Here is a 17,511-nt window from a genome sequence, read left to right as displayed (position 1 = left end):
AGTTCAGCAAATATGAAAAAAAAATTGTTCAGTTTTAAACATATGTCAGTTTCTATTTCTCACTATTGGTTATTTCTGTATACCCATTTGTGTGTTTTTTGCTCTCATGCAATCAGTAAATGGTGTACTTTCCCTTAAATTAATAAGAAAATTCAACTGTCAGTTGTACATTGTTAGCTTTAAGCCAGTGTGGTGTAGTGGTTAAGAGCGGTAGTCTCGTAATCTGGGGAACCGGGTTCGCATCTCCGCTCCTCCACATGCAGCTGCTGGGTGACCTTGGGCCAGTCACACTTCTTTGAAGTCTCTCAGCCTCACTCACCTCACAGAGTGTTTGTTGTGGGGGAGGAAGGGAAAGAAGAATGTTAGCCGCTTTGAGACTCCTGAAGGGGAGTGAAAGGCGGGATATCAAATCCAAACTCCTCCTCCTCTTCTTCTTCTTCTTCTTCTTCTTCTTCTTCTTCTTCTTCTCATCTTTTAACTTGGACTCAATTTTTAATATTATAATCCTGACCTTTGGGATAGTACTATTTTATTTATTTCAATATTTCAGTGTAACAGAATCTGATCACCCAGGATAAAAAAAGCTTCAAAAATATGTAAGGAGAAAAAACAGCAACTATGTGGGGAACAGACAGTTGCAAGTTGGATCCAAAGTTGCAAGAGTGGAAAAGGTCCCCCCAACTTGTTCAGGAACATCCCCATATCTTCCAGAAAGGCCTGGGAGGCAGAGCAGAGGGAGCAGAAGATGGAGGCTTCTCCTTGTACAACTTGCCATTCACTATGTTATGCAAAAGTTACCCTTTTGCAAAGTAGTTTTGAACAGGTCAGCTGTCTTATCTTCAGAGACACAAAGATGTTTTTTGGCTGTGGACACCGAAAGAATTCGGAAAACTGTTCAACTTGAACAAGAGTTTTACTCAAAATACACCAGGAATTAAAACATATGGTATTTTCCTGTACTGCTGCTGTTGTCTCCCAGTCATAACTTCTAGTTCATTTGGAGTAACAAATCCCAGCGATGGAAAAATGTTGCCAATTTACCATCCTGCAAGACACGAATCCAATTTTCTGCCACAATGAGCATTTCATGTATCCAATTGTATTTTTAATCTACCATTTGAGAGATGTTTTTAATTTACTGTTACGTTGCTTGGATTTCCTGTACGACAGGAAAATATTGCATTGACTCATAAATGTTCATGCTTTTTGTTTCACTTGCAAACTGCACACTGCCTGTTAGCTCTGCAATAGTGACTTTTGAACAAGTTGACTTGTAAAGCAACGTACAGTTTAGCTTCATCTAATTCTGAAATGCATACCTTATTAAAGTGTCATCATCCACAATGACTAACCAAGGTGTTGCAGCAGGGCTGTGCTTTAGAAACCTTTCCAAAATGGCAAAAGTCTTCCCACAATGACCTAGACACGAAACACAAAAAAGTAAAGGAATTCAATAATTAGACATATAGTGTGATGATTATAAAAATCATTCTTAACACTTCAAAATAATCTTTGCCATGTGTTCAGATTAGGGCTGGGTTGCACCTTTATCCCCATCATTCAGATATATAAATATATGGATTTCCTGCAATAAAGAGTATGACATAATTTGGAGGCATCCCAGCCTATCAAACTCTTGCCTGCTGCACCTTACCATGCCCCTTCAGCAGTAGGCATGGAGGGCTTGAGGAATGCAGGGAGTGGGCACAGGAGGACTCTATGCCATGGAGTAGGTGTGTATGCAAAGCTCATTCTTGCTCACTTTTGATATCCAGCAATTTCAAACGGGCATCTAAAACTAGGCTCAAATCACGGTGGTTCTTAGGTCTCCCTTTCTTTCCTCAATCCTTTCCAAATTTGTTTTTCCTTGGTCCTTGGCTTCTTCCTCTCTCAGCCTCTTTACACCTATCAGCTGATTTCTCTCCTTCTTTCTTTCAAGCACCTGCCTCCTTCCACCTTTCTCCTTAGTCTTGTTCAGTCAGAAGGCAGAATTTGCAATCATGCAAACAGGTATGGGAAGAAGGAGGAAACTGGTGTCCTGAATGCTGATTTCACAAAGGCAGGCAGATGAACAGAATAGAGGGCTGCTATTTTCACACTGCACTGATTCATGATGAATGTATGCAGCAGTAGCAAAAGTAGGAGGAATTTCCCCCTCTGCACTCCCAAACTGGTAGAGCACTTGCTGGTGCTGCCTCCAACTGAATCGCACTGTAATCAGTCCCACGAAAAGAGTCTTGTCTTTGTGCCTCCTTATCTTACTGGCAGACTCACAGGCCACCTCATGGGAAATAAATTAGGCAGCTCATCATCTTGTGCAAATTCTGTTATGAAAACACTGTATAACTCATGCAAAATAATATCACATCGTGTTAAAACTTACCTCTATCAGTATTTGGCACTCCTAAATCAACAGTGGGTATTGAACTTTCTGCATAATCACTGTAGTATTCAATAAGAGCGGCCTCTTTTTCCCAGGTCTGCTTTACAATAGGTACTGGGGGGGAAAACAAGCATACTGACACGCTGGCAAAACAGTGCTTACAGATTTGAATTTATGGAAAACTGAAATTGGACGTTAGGGTGTTTCTCAGCTTACCAACAACTGATATTCACCCATCTTCTCTCCTCCCTTCTCAGTGCACTATGGTTACCAGTTTTTTGGGGGGTGGGGGAAGGATATGAAGCTAACTAAACTGTTCAGATGTGGTGAGACAGACATAACAGGAAATTATGGTTAAGTAATCCAAAAAGCCTTCAATCTCAGAAGAGAGGAGGGAAAGGATGGCATAATGATGGCTCATGCAGGCACGAGATTCATATCTGGGCTTAATATGCTGAGATGTGTATATCTGAACCAGGTTATTAAGTAATAGGGTAACTGGAGGCAGCCCTGTTAGGCCAAAATTAGATGTTTCGGCACATGTGGCTGCTACTGAAAGCAGCATCCCCATTTCTGTTACCCCAAACACCTAGGAATACCAAATGCATCTCATGACGTGATGGTGTCACAAGGTTCCCTTTCATTGGTTGACACCTGCGGGCAAAGAAATCTGTAATGCATTTTGAATTACTAGTGACCATCAGAGGATAAGCAGGGAGAGAGAGATGGGCTGCTTTGTCAGCAGCCAGCCATATGTCTAGTTTTAAGCTTAGATGATGGGAATGGCCCTACCCTCCTCCCTGCCAACATACTGGAGACAGATTTGTTACCAACCAGGGCTGAGCTTTTTCCCCTGTTCTGCCCCCTTGTCCTAGGAACCACTATGTGTGTGTAGCACCTTCTGTTGGATAAGTATGTCTCACAGTCTCCCGCCCACTCACCTAGGCTTTTCTTGGAGGTGAGGAGAGATTCTGTTTTTCCTTGAGCAATGAAATACATTGTATGTACCATGTAAAATCCTAAGCAGGCACAAACGATTTCTCCCTCACAAAAAAGGAAGGAGACTCCTGGCAAATTCAGTCTTGATCATTCAATACATCTACCAAAATTCAAGGGCGTGTCAAAACATACAGCAGAAAACCCCCAAAACCCTGTAGTTTCATAGAAATAAATGGCCAACCGGCATGTTGCATGGATATAATTTTGAGCAGCTAAAAAAGGAAAAATGGCTTACCAGAAGAGCTCCTTTTTCAAAAGGAGCTCTTGAAAGCTAGCATCCATTAATTTTTCACTTTCCTGAGAAAGATTACCCTCCACTGGGTAACACTGGAAACTATGAGGAAAGTTCAAGGATTTTCCTCAGTCCTCAAGGTGTTACATGATAGTGAAAGACTGTGAATCTATAGCTTCGTTTTCAACTTGCCTTTATCATTTCGGCTAGCTGTAACATAGCAGTTTATTTTTTGTCTTGTTTTAATCAACACCATTTTTTTAAAAAAATCACAAGAACATGAACACATTTTTCTACAAACTCCAGCTGTAGGATGCTCATTTTCTTGCATAAAAAAGGCAAATTGTATGCAAAAGTTAAACCCATGCAACTTTAAAGTTTGATTATTGGTAAGCATTTAGAAAGGTTATTAAACAATGCTTCATTAAAATAAGACACAAAATTAGTTGAACACTTAACCTTCTTAAGTTATGTTCTTATATTGCTGCACCGCATAAGAGGGCAGTATATAAACTGGTATAAATAAAATAAAATAAAATTCTGAAAATGTTACAAAACCTTCCACTTTCTCCAATCGCATTACTTAGAATTGTCTGAATTAATATGGGCAATGATTAAAGAAACTGAGCTATGGTTTAGAATGATGTCTGAATTGACTACAGATGGTTTGCAATTAGCCAGAAAAGTAAACTCTGGCCAGAAAGGCAAACTCAAAAAGTAATTCTGAAAACCCTGGTTTGTGCTACAATTTTTTTGTATTAATAGGCTAACCACGGTTGCAACTGTTGCCTTCTCTCAGCAAACTTGGAGCTACTACATTCAAAGACCTGAGTTTAAAAAAAAACCCCAGAAAACAGAAGCAAACAAGCACCTTTAAATTTACCTGCATATTTGGAAGCTCAAACTTTGCTCGAGTTCTAAATACATTGGTTAGTGGAAACCACTGTTTGATGCAATGCCTCAAATGAGCCAAAGACTAGGTACCAAAGCATAATGGTGGTTTTTCTACAGCAGATTCAGTATTACACATGAGCATAAATTAGAACCTTAAGTAAACAAATTTGTTGATGTCTCTTATTTTGTTTAAATAATAACCACTAATATGTTTAACCAACTAGGAGTTATAAATGTATAAAGTTTAGGGATGTTTTAAGATTGCAATGGTATTTTAATGAAGCAGTAGTACTGTAATTTTTAAAAGTTGTTTTGGTAATTTATTGCAGCTAGATTAAACTGCACTATTAGTTTGGTTATATTTACAGATTTTGGCTAGATTTTATGCTTTTGTTGACTATGTATTTTGCATACCACTTGGTAACATAGCAAATTTGATAGTAGGAAATTTGCTTGCATGCAGACCAGGGAACAAAAGCTATTTAGCAAGGACAATTTTTAGACTTTTCTTCTGGCAGATCATCCATCTTGAGTACACATTTTATACAAGTACTTTCAGGACTGCTATTCATTTATTTCTGCTTTCGTATAATTTCATCTAGGAATGGCTCTTTACATTCAAACTAGAATGCTGTGTGGATGTTGTAAAATTTAATTCACCACTGCAAGGTTCTGGAACCTGCAACCTGGGAATGTTTGTTCATTTATTTATATTTATATCCCACTCTTTCCTCCCAAGAGAGTACGTGGTTTTAACCTACCCCCAAATTTATCTTCACATTTGATCTCTGAGATAGGCTGAGAAATAGTTGGCCCAAAGTCACTCTGTGACCTTCATGACTGGATCACCACTTGAAATTGGGCCTTCCCAGTCCTACTCCAGTGATTGTAACCACACTGGTTCTGCTTGCCTTGTACACACATTATAATTTATCATTATGTGCTATTATTATATTATCATTTAGCTGCCAGGTTATCTGTCTTTTAAAAAAACACACACCAAAAAACAAACCCCAGCTTCTATGACCTTTTATGGCTTGCCTTTATTACCCTGGACTGCTGTTTTATTCTGGGTTTAGTGGCCTTGTTTGCATGCCATGGTAAAATATAAAGCATGGCTTGCTGTGCATGAGTTAATTGCTCCAGTTTTGCTTTGCCCCGTGTCTTTTGGCTTGTGCTGGGAGGAAGCAAATTATCCCTGGCAACATCAAACAAGGGATTACTATTTGTTTCACTTCTAACAAACTACCATAGGCGCCAGCTCCTAGGGAATGAAGCCCTTCAAGGGGGGCCCAATGTGTTTCTTTGAAGGGGCCATACCCCTTCAATGTTCAGACGGCATTTGGCTTTGCCCCCTGGCTCCTTAGGATGTCATATGACATCAGGATGTCGCATTGGGCCCCCTCAGTCAAGCTGAGAAGCCGGCACCTCTGCAAACTATGATCTGTAAGTCAAGAAGAACCCTTGGCTATAGATTGTGATTTGTTAGGAGTGAAGCAAATCACAGTTCCTGGTTTGGACAAAACAAAGTAAGCTACAGATTGTGGTTGGTTTCTCCCCAGCACAAACAGGGAGGAGCAGAACCTCCTAGCTTGGAACATTTACAGCAAATCATTCATAATTGTTTACTATGATGTGTGAACTAGGCCATCGTGGCATTCTTTATCTTTATCTTTATGGTTTGGGGCACCATGTTCTAAGCACGGCTCCCAAAAATGCATGATCACAGAGCCCCAAAACACAAAGGGCTGTGATATTGCATGAGGTTGTGACCCTAAACACACATTTTGAGGCTCCTTCATCTCACATGGGTCATGTGACTCATCCAGAAGCAGGGCCATGCCCCAGATTCTAAGGTAAACATGTTGGAGTGCATGCAATTCATTGCTCAGGAAAGTGTACCAGCTACCACAGTGAAAAACATTCAGGCTACGGATTCATGGCCAAACTACCAAGGGCTGCATTGAGCTAAATCAGTGAGTGCACAGAACAACTTCTGTGAGCCAACAGAACTTCAAAATTTGATTTCTGAAGATCTATTGTCATCTCTATAGCCCCTTTTTTGGTTTTGAATATTCGCTTGTTGAAATTTTAATGTTGGAAATAACTTGTGGAGAGATTATATGAAGAAGAGGGACGTAAGTAAGAATATCACCGAAGGCAGAGAAAAACACTGAAGGCTGATTTCCCTTAAAATGGGACACAGCTGGATTAGTTTGCCTTATACCCTACCAAACTAGTCACTGTTTGACATCCAAAGGATGCATGAAATACATGACAAATGTGATGAAGGAAAAATTTATGCAGCTGCCATCAATAAGAAATGCCATCTGGTCCAAAGCTGTTCTTCAATCCCAACACTTAAAGTGAAATCTTTAATGTTTATACAGCTTGGTTCTATAACACACTTCTGTATATGAATACTTTTAGGATCGTCCTACTCTCGTGTAGGACCCTGGTAGAGACACATGCCTGACTAGCATGTTCTCTCCCTCCTGGTCGATCGTTTGGGAGCTTCTAAAGCTTTCTTCAGCCCGAACATCACAGCGACTGATACCAAGAAGCATCAGCAGACTTAGGGATCAGCAGAGTATTCACAGTTTGCGTAACAGCACTCAGTAGCACAGCGTTTTGGCTAATCTATACTCAGAGAATTCTGACTTAGCTCCTTCCTCTTTCTCATCAGACAGCAAAGGGAGAAAGAACAAAGGACAATAGCCCCACATCACGGAACACAGTAACACAAACATCCTGTCTCCGTCACTTCCCACTATGTGGAATGAAAACATACACCGTCATGTGATAGACAACAATCCCACGACTGCAAACATCGAGCAAGAACCCTAACATATAGAAGAAAAGGCCTAGGAACACACCCTACACAAATCTGGACTTTCTAAGATAGTTGGATGGAGACTTTACACCACCTTCCGAAAACTCCTGCGGCCAAGCTGGTACCAAATGTTTTCCTTTGGATTACATTGGCGAGACTGGGGGTGGGGGGTGGGGTGGGGAATTGGTTGTCTGGGCAGCCCAGGACCTCCATACACACTTCAGTGCAGCTAACACAGCAACAATACAGGAGGCAGCAGTTACGAGTTACCAGTCTCTGCAGCCACAGCAGGCTCTGTGATCCTCCAGCAGTTTGACTTCAACCCCACAGGTGCAGTCCATTGCCTCTCGAGGCAGACAGAGGCCAACAACATTAAGTTATGTACATCAGTAATTGTGAAAGAAAAAATCATTCAACTACCAATACAATGTCACTGGTAATAATATTTTCCCCTGAAATTGTTAGGGAAATCCTGTTATTACCTTTTTTTTTTTTTTTTTGAAGGATGACAATAAAGTACAAATGTATATTAGAAAAAAATATATATACGGTGAATTTTCCAAGGTTTGTTTTTTAGGTATGCTGGTCCCCTATGGTTTTCTTTCAGTGTCACATGTTCAATGCATCTCAAAAATGAAACATCTCTATTTTGTAGATGTAAACCATCATCACATTCACATACAGATTGATGCAGAATGTCTGAAATGTACTTCCCCCCTGCTTTTCAGGCAACTTATCCCCTACAGGTGGCTAAGAAGATATAAAAATAGCTAATGGATGAAAAGATAATGCCTTCCCACCATCTTATTGAATGCTGAATAGCTGAAGGTTGTGGCTCTCTCTATTCACAAATAAGGAATATTGAATTTCAAAGAAACACCAAGGCCATCCACCAGACAACACATTTAAAGGCTTTTTAGTCCATGCATTCACTCCATGTCACGCTTCGCCCAGTTTTAACCAATATATCTTCCAGCTTTTGTCACAAATTCTCTACTCCCCACTGCAATAAAACATACTTTATGGAATATCCCACTGACTAATGGGTAAAGGGAAAAAGAATATTCTGACAACTAGAGTATATATTAATCAAGGTTCTCATTTTCTGACTAGGAGAGACCAGGGCAGGTGGCCTGGCTTTATGACATCCAATATCTTCCAGTATCAATGTGACCAATTATCACATTCAAGATCACTGAATTGAATTGAATACAATGTTTAGAACCAAGCCTCAAACGCTAACCCAAATATGAAACCCCCTTTCAGTTTGGAAGGCAATGAATAAATACAGCAAGACAAATTTTATCCCAGGATTTACTGTCAAATCATACCCAAGAGGCACAGAGTACTTTTTGTGGGCCAGGGAAAAAGAAACCAACTTCTTAGGAAAGGCTGCAGCTTAGAATAAGCTTCCCTGGTGTGTATTCAGATACATATATATGCCTTTGAAATACTCTGGGGATATAGTCACCAACCTGGTCTTAACATTTACAAGGAAACTGAATGGAACCACAGATGTAAATATTCTTTGGTTTATTTTATGGAAGACATAAAATGTAAAACTTCTGTCCAGTCTTAGTAGCTGCTTTTAAAATTACCATACTGTCAGGGAACTGCCATTGGCGCAGGGGCGAGAGGAGAAAAGCCGTATGGATTACAGAGAGCCCCCAAAGATCGTGGGAAGCAGCACTTCCTCAGCGGAGGAAGGCAGCCACGCCTCTAGTGGAGAGGAGATGCAGGGCTCGGAGGAGGCGAGGCGGTGCCAGGACACCTTGCCTGAGCAAAGCGGGGAGGAGAGAGGTCCTCCGTTACCCACGCCTTCCTTGTGCAGTAGGCTTCTGCGCTGAGAGGGGAGGCGCAGACTGGGTGTCAAAAAACTACTCTGCTGGGGAAGGTTTAAGGACCGCCCACTCTCAGATTCTGCCAGTGAATGAGCAAGACACGGAATAGAGGCGCTCTGCATTCTAATGGTTTTTATCATCAATAAGAAACCTTTAAAACAGACTATTGAAGCATATTGCCTCATTGCTCTCGAGCAACCAACTGATACTTCTAACGCATACGTTTAGTATTTTTAAGTTTGAAGAAGGCTTTGCAACTTTCATACCAATAGCCTCAAAATAAGCCTAGGAAATAAAAAGGCTTTCCCCTTTATATTCAGTTAGTTCCTGGTAGCAATCTGAAGGTAGATTCAAAGACCAAATGTCTTCAGAAACATGCTAAATTCTTAAAAAGTGAACATTTCCTCATTGTTGCTCAGATAAAACATTCTAAATAGGTCATGAAAAGCAATGGGAACACATTTTAGAAGCCAGACCAATAATTCTAGCATATGTGATTTATAACATATTTTTGAAAACTTCACTGACTAATTACTTTCAGTGGAAATGATATTACTTACTTCCCTTTACTTCACATAATCTCTCCACAAGTTATTTCCAACATTAAAATTTCAACAAATGAATATTCAAAACCCAAAAGGGGCCATACTGCATTCAAAATTTTATTTAGCTTAAATTAGTTGCAGAAATTATATAAAGATATCCTTAAATATAGAACTTACTTCTGTCTCCATGGAATTTCCTGCATGTTTTTACAGCAACAAAGATATCTGTTTTCTTCACAGGATCTCCCTAAAAATAAAATGTCAACTCAACTACATTTTTCAACATTCAGGTTTATATTGACTGAACAAGCTGTTGTAAAGAGACCCTCAAGATATAGCTCTAAAATCTACATTAAAAAGCAGTTTAAGGCAACATAAAAAGATATACTTTCAAAATTCAAAATTATCAAAGTTGCCTAGCAGCATTATCCACTAAAATTCTAATTGAAATTCTGACTGAAGTTGGTTGCAACACATAAGGAAAGCAAATGAACAAAAGGAAATATCCCAAAGGTATGCATGGTGGTATTGAAAAGTCCCACTATTTCAATAGGAGGGATATAAGCATGTGATTAACTTTCCCATGGAAATTGGTGTGATTTTGACGTACTTTTCTTTGGCTGGATCATCCCATCATTCATATGACTGGTGGAGTCAAAACAGCTACTTTAAGGCAAGCCCAAGAGATTTCAAGAAACCCAGTGGGGGCTTAGCCCTTTTCTTTTGATCAGCCAACATCTGTACTAACTAGATGTCTCCAGTTCCAGCAGATGTTTGGCACATGGCAAGAGGGCTTTTTAATGGTCATAGGAAACTAGCAGCACAATTCTAGTGGTACTTCTATGGGGTCTGGGTCCACAGCAGCAATTTATAGAAGCTGGTTGTCAGGTTCTTACTAAGGATGTGGCCTAACATCACTTTGACCTCAGCGACACACACACACGCCCACACACACACACACACACACACTATTAATCCTAAAACAAGGAGTTTGTGTGGCACCTAACAGATAGAAAGTGCCAGAAGACATTTCATTGGTTTTGCTGTGACAGACTAAGACGGCTACTGCTCTGGAAATTGTCATCATCATTTCCTCTATTTCTTATCTTGAGAGGTGACTGCTGGGGCTTACATGGCCAATGGCACTATGCATGCATAAGGGGACAGTATCGGTAAGCCCAGGGAAACCCTATGGTTTGCAGAAGTTCAAAAATATTTGGAGGCAAGGAACCTAAATTAGGGGGAGGCCTTCCAAAGCAGCTCATCGAGGACAGTGCGTTCAGTGGCTAGAGAATGCTGGGGTAAATAAAAAATAAGACAAGGGGGGAGGAATGGAAAATGCAGCATTGTGGAGGAACGCATAGCTGACTGACAAATGCTGCAGAATGCCATTCTGCAAAATTTTTGTTAATGGTTCACTTGTTAGCTCAGTTTCACACAGTCCTATGAACATAGGACATCACACGTTTACAGTCTTTAATAAAACAGCCTCACAGTAGGTAAAGAATGAACAGGAAATAATAATTGGCATTTGCCTTCCTTAAATCAAGACAATAAAAAAATATGGAACTGGTCTTCATTTTCTCTTTAGAGCTTAATAAAATGGATGGACTTTCATTATGAGTTAATAACACACACATACCAAACTATTTTCCAAAGGACTATGGACTTGCTTAGAGAACAATGAAATTGAGGGCACAGAGGTTGAAAGGCTTGTGGGAAATAAATCAATAAATAGTGAAGGGAAAAGAAATTTAAGCCAGCCAGTGAATAAATAATAAATACTTAGCCCTTTCCACTGTTCAAAGAGTTTCTCATACACTGCATTCTTGCAATCCTTAACAACAAACAGTGAACAGTTCAGTATTAAGTAACAGCAAAACAGAAAATCATGGGCCAAAATAGTTAATATTTACAGAAGCCAGCTTTCTTTCCCTTTCTCCTTCTGTTTGCTGCTTCCAGCCATCTTCTCCAGCTCTTCTCAACAGTCCAAAGTACCCACCCTTTTAGCTTCTTATATCTTCTGAGCTAAGGTGTTTCCCCTGTTTTGAAAAATCTCACTCTGCCTGTGACTCCACATACAGTATGCACACACTTTTTCATTTCCCCTCTCCACTCACACTAGATGTACCAGGGCAGCCAGCCACATTTGTTGTTCATGTACCTGTATGTGCCCCACTCAAATATAAAATTATACGGTTTTTAATTTTTTTCTCCCCGCCACGAAGAAATAAGGAGCAGAGTAGACATATAGTGCTAGTGTAGTTTTTTAGAAAGAGGCTTCATGACTTCTGGAGTTTGTATATGGAATTCTGATCCCATCCCCACCCAAGCAACTAATATTGTAATAAACTATTTTATAAAATATGTGATTTTTACTGTTTTGTTGTTATATTAAAATTCATCTAACTCTCTGCCCCTCTCACCCCCACCACTTTCTTTGGGATTCTTCTTTTAAAAACATATAGATTCATAGACTCAGAAGGGATCTAAAGGGCCATCTAGTCCAACCCTCTGCTATTTCATCTAAAGCATCCATGAAAGACGGCCACCCAACCTCATTACCATATTATATTTTTGGGGCAGCTCCTTCCCTACCTTCCCTAGTGATGCTTAAGAGAGATCTGTGTGCTCTCGGAAAAGGCAGAAGTGTGGGACCCGAGGGAAGTAAACTCTTGCACCAATAGCTCCCAGTTGGCCTGAGAGGACTTTGTTACTCTTCGTTTACATAACGCATTTGTTTTCGTATTTTAAAATTGTAGCTGCTTTGGATGCTTTGGCAGAAAGGTAGGATAGGACTCAAAATAAAAGAATTAATTAAAATGCCTAGACAGGCAAATTATAAGACCCATAGGGGTGTGCAAATAGATCAATAACAGTAGCTGTGCTGTAAATAGCAATGTTCATTACATAAACAAGATCACAACACTGCCAGGGATGGCAAAAAGAAAATAGAGTTATTTTTGCAAACTTCCAGCCCAAGCCATACCAATTTAACAAAATGTGAACCACAACAGGCCAAGTCTGAGTAATGGTAACATAACCAGAAAGACAAAGAGGAATAGAAGAACAAACTTCTGTTTGTACTACTTGCATCTAAAGTATCTTGCAAAGTCCTCAAGCTTGAGAAATTTTAAAGAATTAATTAGAACAGTTGAAGGTGGATTAGAATAGGCTCTCTTTACAGGAAAAAGACGGTCTGAAAATACTTACACAAAGTGGGAGGAAATTAGCAAATGTAGTGGCACAGTGAGCAGCATTAGGAGAGTCAAAGTCTTCTGTACAGAACTCAGGCACTGGGGTGAGATGTGGTCCACTGCCTTTCTCCCAGATATAAAGCGCAATCTTTCAAAATACACAAAAAAGTATAATTAATGCTGAAATATATTCATTCTATTAAAATTCAATGCAAATGGCTTTCAATATAATAAGTTAGAAAAAAGATGGGAGAATTACACTAAGATATATTATCTTGTGGTGTAAAAGAATTTTGAAGTTTTAAACCAGAGCTTATGTGAATAATTATATGTGTGCAGGTGTACAGTAGTATACTACTGATAAACTACTAGCTCTCCTCCCAATAAAACCACAGATATATCATGTCAAGCGCCAGGAACCTGCCCTTTCAATCACCCTAGATTTATTCATTGTGCCTCCATTCCTATCCCAAGCAAAAAAGGTCTCTTTAAGTAGAATAAGGGCTATAGCTCAGTGTTAGAGCACATACTTTGCATGCAGATAGCCTCAAGTTTAATACCTGACATCTCCAGGAAGAACTAGGAAAGATTTCCAGCATCTACTGATGTTTTTAATTATGTTTTATAGATATCTATAGGCTGATTTTATTGCATTTTATATGTTGTAAGCTGCCTTGTTATATTTTATGATATATTTATTTATTTTCAAATAAATTTTGATAAATAACACTGGAGAGGTGCTGCTATTCAGTGCAGACTGTGCTGTGCTAGGAGCCTTCCTATGCATCTAATAAGGGCTAACAGGCACTTGGAGAGGGCTTGCTAGAGACAGAGTCCTGTATCCAACACTCTATTAGTAAAGTTCTATTTGTGCAATGAGGCTTTGCCTGTCTCCATTCTCCCCTGACAACTCTCAAACTCTGTTCCAGAGAGGACCCTGTTCTCAGAGAAGAGTACAAATTTTGGTTAGAGATGGAGGTCTGGTTAGTAGGGATGGGCAATATCTTGCTTCATGGCTTTTCCCACACTGTGATTTTTGCATAACACGTACACAATGATTCATGATATATTGCCAGGTCAAAAAATTATGAAACCAGTTATCGCAATATGGACTTCAAACCCGTTTGGGACAATATAGCACCCAACCCTAATGGCTAGTGCTGGGGCAGGAGCAAATTCAATTTTGAACTGGACCCTCATTTACAGGTGACCAGCTCAGCACAAAGCAGAGTGAGGCTTTTCAAATTGGGGGAGTTTCTAATTCAAACTCCACCAACTGCAAATCCACCAGCATCACTAATCTTTTCACAGATCCCTACATCTAACCAATGTATCTGCCATCTCATGAGACATCACATATGTTCAGTGACTATTGTTTATTCCCAGCTTGAGAAGAGGAAAACACAAACTGAAAATAAGTTTAGTTAAGACTGACAAGAACAGATGTCTGGGAAGGTTGGCAAATGTTCACAGCTGTGCAGACACGCATTCTTCCCTGCAGCTACTTCTAACATTTGAACAATAATAAGTCCGTGAATTTGTGGGAAATCAATCAAATAGAAAAAGACATTTGTAAGAGACACATTTTAAAACTATGTGTATTTTGACTACTGCATTAGTGTGCTTTCGTGATACTACTTCACAATGTGGCAATGTAACACAGAGAGAACTTCATAAGATAAATAGGTGTGCAATCTTCCTTTGCACCAGTGGAAAATTTTAAGGACTGAGCTGACTGCTTTGTAATTTTTATATCAAGTGCTTTTGTCCCACAGACGTCCTAAGACCTAGATAATTTCCAGTCTTTAACAGTAACGAGCAACGAACTCATGACGCTCATGGCTTGTTAAAAGTTAGAAAGCAATGGGAATAGGACATCTTATGATTCATACTGGGTAGGGGGGGAAGGAACCCTGGAAAGATTAATTGTAAAAAAAATCCACAATAGGCTCAGCATGTATCCTTAAAAGGAAGAATTAATACACCCAAAAGAAGAGCTGTAAAAGAATATAGTAAAAATGAATTATATTCCATCTGGAAAGGCACAGCAGCATACTGAATGTGGTTGAAAGGAACAGGAATGAAATAATGACCCGAGGCATCAGATGCTTTGAGTGCACAGGAGCAGATCACAACTCCCTTCACTTTCAATAACGCCTAGTGTTACTATAAATTGTCACAGGAAAAGGAAAAAGAATGCTAACCTTTAAATATATATCACATTACTATTAAATGTAGCTTGCGATTCTACAAGCATAGATTCCAGCTGCCACTAGAAGTGCCCTTGTCCCCAATCTGAACATTATTAAATCAAGTGAAGAAGGAAGACCTACACATATATGTGTTGCTCCATTTTCAGACATATATTCCTGGCTAATAGGACAGATAAGCCCCTCCTGCAATCTGAGGCTACTAGAGATGAAATTTTCACTTCTTAACATCCAGCACATCTGTGCTAACTGTGGTTAAGCAGAATTCATGTCCTGTGTTTTGAGGGAGAGAGATAAAAATGTCCCATATTTAATCTTTTCTTTTCTTTCTTTTTAATCAGGACATCTTGCAGTGAACAGCTATCAAATAAGAACTTCTGCTTTAACAACTGTGATACCCATGTTATTGAACGAGTCTTTCCTGTCCTTTCTGTTTTGGTGCACGACTGGATTTGAATCAGCGTAGTGAAGGCAAGTCCTGGATGGGTTAAAAATAAAACCTGAAGAATTGGAACAATTTCCCAGGTGCATTCCCAGCACTCAGGTGAATGTAGAAGTCTTTTTGTCATGTCCATGCATGCACCAGGGCTCCTGAAAAGGTCTGAATTAGTTTGCCAGCCTACAAAGAGTGCTATTGCAACTCATTATACCTTTTGCTAATAAATGAAAGATGTAATGTGCTATTTTTAAAAGGGTTGTACTGTATGATACCACACTGTATTGTTGATATGATGATATGGGGTCACCTTTGAAAAGCTCATGAATAAGGCATTGCACCAAAATGGGTAACTGACTGGCATCTTGCAGAGGAGAGAACATGTGGAATATACAGTATTTATGAACCTTTCCCCTGCTACCAGCAATTATTTTTCAGACAACTGTGGAAGACGGTTTCTGCAATATTGCATGAGTTAGTGGGAAAGTTTGGCATAAATGACATTAGATTCTCTTCTGGACATTAGCAAAATGGATTTCGGCTGGAATACAGATTGCAGACTGCATCAGCTTTGTTGGGTGACAACTAACACAGCTGGATTCATGTCAATTAGTATCCTACTTTTGGTGTGGACTGGAATATTCCCAAGGTTTATAACGCTTCTGTACATGTTTGTGCACATGTATCTTACCATGTATTTCACACAGATTTCAAGGAGAGCAGAATACAAGCTAGGATACAAAGAACCATACAACTAGTCTAGTTCCATGGTTGCTTTGGAGTTGTTTTTGCCAGCCAGGCATAAGCAGCATGGGAAACTGCCTTGGAAACTGCATGGAGTTTCAAAAATGGTGTGTGATATGGAGGAACTAGCTGTTTAAAAACAAAGAAGTAAAAAGTCACTGCGTTTGCACAAGCTCCTTGCATGAGTAGCTTTTTGAATCCTGTCGCCTATTATCTGCATAGGCTAAAATAATACTATGTGGAGCCTGAAAGAAAATGTTGCAACATGGAGTGCTCATATTCAGAGTTCCAGCTAGGTAACCATGCCCATTTTCAGTATACTCCGTTCCATCCATTACCACCCCCACCCCATTTTTCTTCTCCCAACAGTCAATATACATTCTGTGGCTGTTAAAACATGCTCAGTTGTCGATGAGCTGTTCTGGGGATGTTGCTATTTTTCACCTCTTTAAATCCCCATCACCCCAAAATATTTTGGATTCTCCCTGAGCCTTCTATGGTGTTTTGGATACATAAGGATTGGCACTCAGAGAATAAGTTCACTACTAGTGTATCATATTGGTCTTCACTATTCCATATAATGAACAAAGGAAGGAAATAAACACTTGTATCATTCCCCTCCTCCTATCATATGGACCCAAGAGAGGTAACAGCAAAAGCAAAATTTTCAGAGTAACAGAATGGTCTTACCTCGTATTTTAAATCTATTGTAAAATCTGACTTCAAAGGTTCATTCTTCAGCCTCTTTGCAAGCCTGTGCAGTAAAATACATAATAAAAATAAAATGAGTTGTTTTTATACATCACACACACACACACACACACACACACATACCATATACAAATCGGATACATATAAACTAGATGCTTTCAGCGATCATGCCATTACCTAGAAGCATGAATACATAATATCCTAAAACACTTCAATTCCAATCCACTCTTCTCCACTTTTCACTTTCCTTGCTTCATCTATTTCCTTCCTCTTTTTACTGCCTGTATACGTACCACCCTATCCCAGCTCCCAGATATAGAGAGCTAGCAGAGGCAGCTGCAGTGCTCTTTCAAGAATATTTCTGCACTGGGAAGAGGTTCTGCCACATGCTTACATGTCTAGAGGCAATTGCCACGTGAACAGAAAAAAATAAATGCTGAATACCTAAGGCAGAGGTGGCTTTAAATTTAAACCTAGACCTGTGGA

General features: G+C 39.6%; 1 protein-coding gene across 5 annotated transcripts in view; it reads right to left on the bottom strand.

Moving 5' to 3' along the window:
* Window positions 1-17,511, bottom strand: part of B3GLCT (beta 3-glucosyltransferase) — a 66,944-nt gene that overhangs the window by 12,173 nt on the left and 37,260 nt on the right. For all 5 annotated transcript variants that reach the window (XM_081004130.1, XM_081004133.1, XM_081004132.1 and 2 more), the window contains 5 exons: window positions 17,005-17,068; window positions 12,941-13,072; window positions 9,905-9,974; window positions 2,384-2,497; window positions 1,320-1,419 (listed from right to left, as the gene is read on the bottom strand). In XM_081004130.1, coding sequence (XP_080860256.1) covers window positions 1,320-1,419; window positions 2,384-2,497; window positions 9,905-9,974; window positions 12,941-13,072; window positions 17,005-17,068 — 480 coding nt within the window. The remainder of the gene's footprint in view (window positions 1-1,319; window positions 1,420-2,383; window positions 2,498-9,904; window positions 9,975-12,940; window positions 13,073-17,004; window positions 17,069-17,511) is intronic.

This window comes from Podarcis pityusensis (assembly GCF_964106645.2).
Source record: "Podarcis pityusensis genome assembly, chromosome: 4".
NCBI lineage: Eukaryota > Metazoa > Chordata > Lepidosauria > Squamata > Lacertidae > Podarcis > Podarcis pityusensis.
Note: the sequence above shows the minus strand (reverse complement) of the source record. Positions and strands in the feature narration are given on the sequence as shown.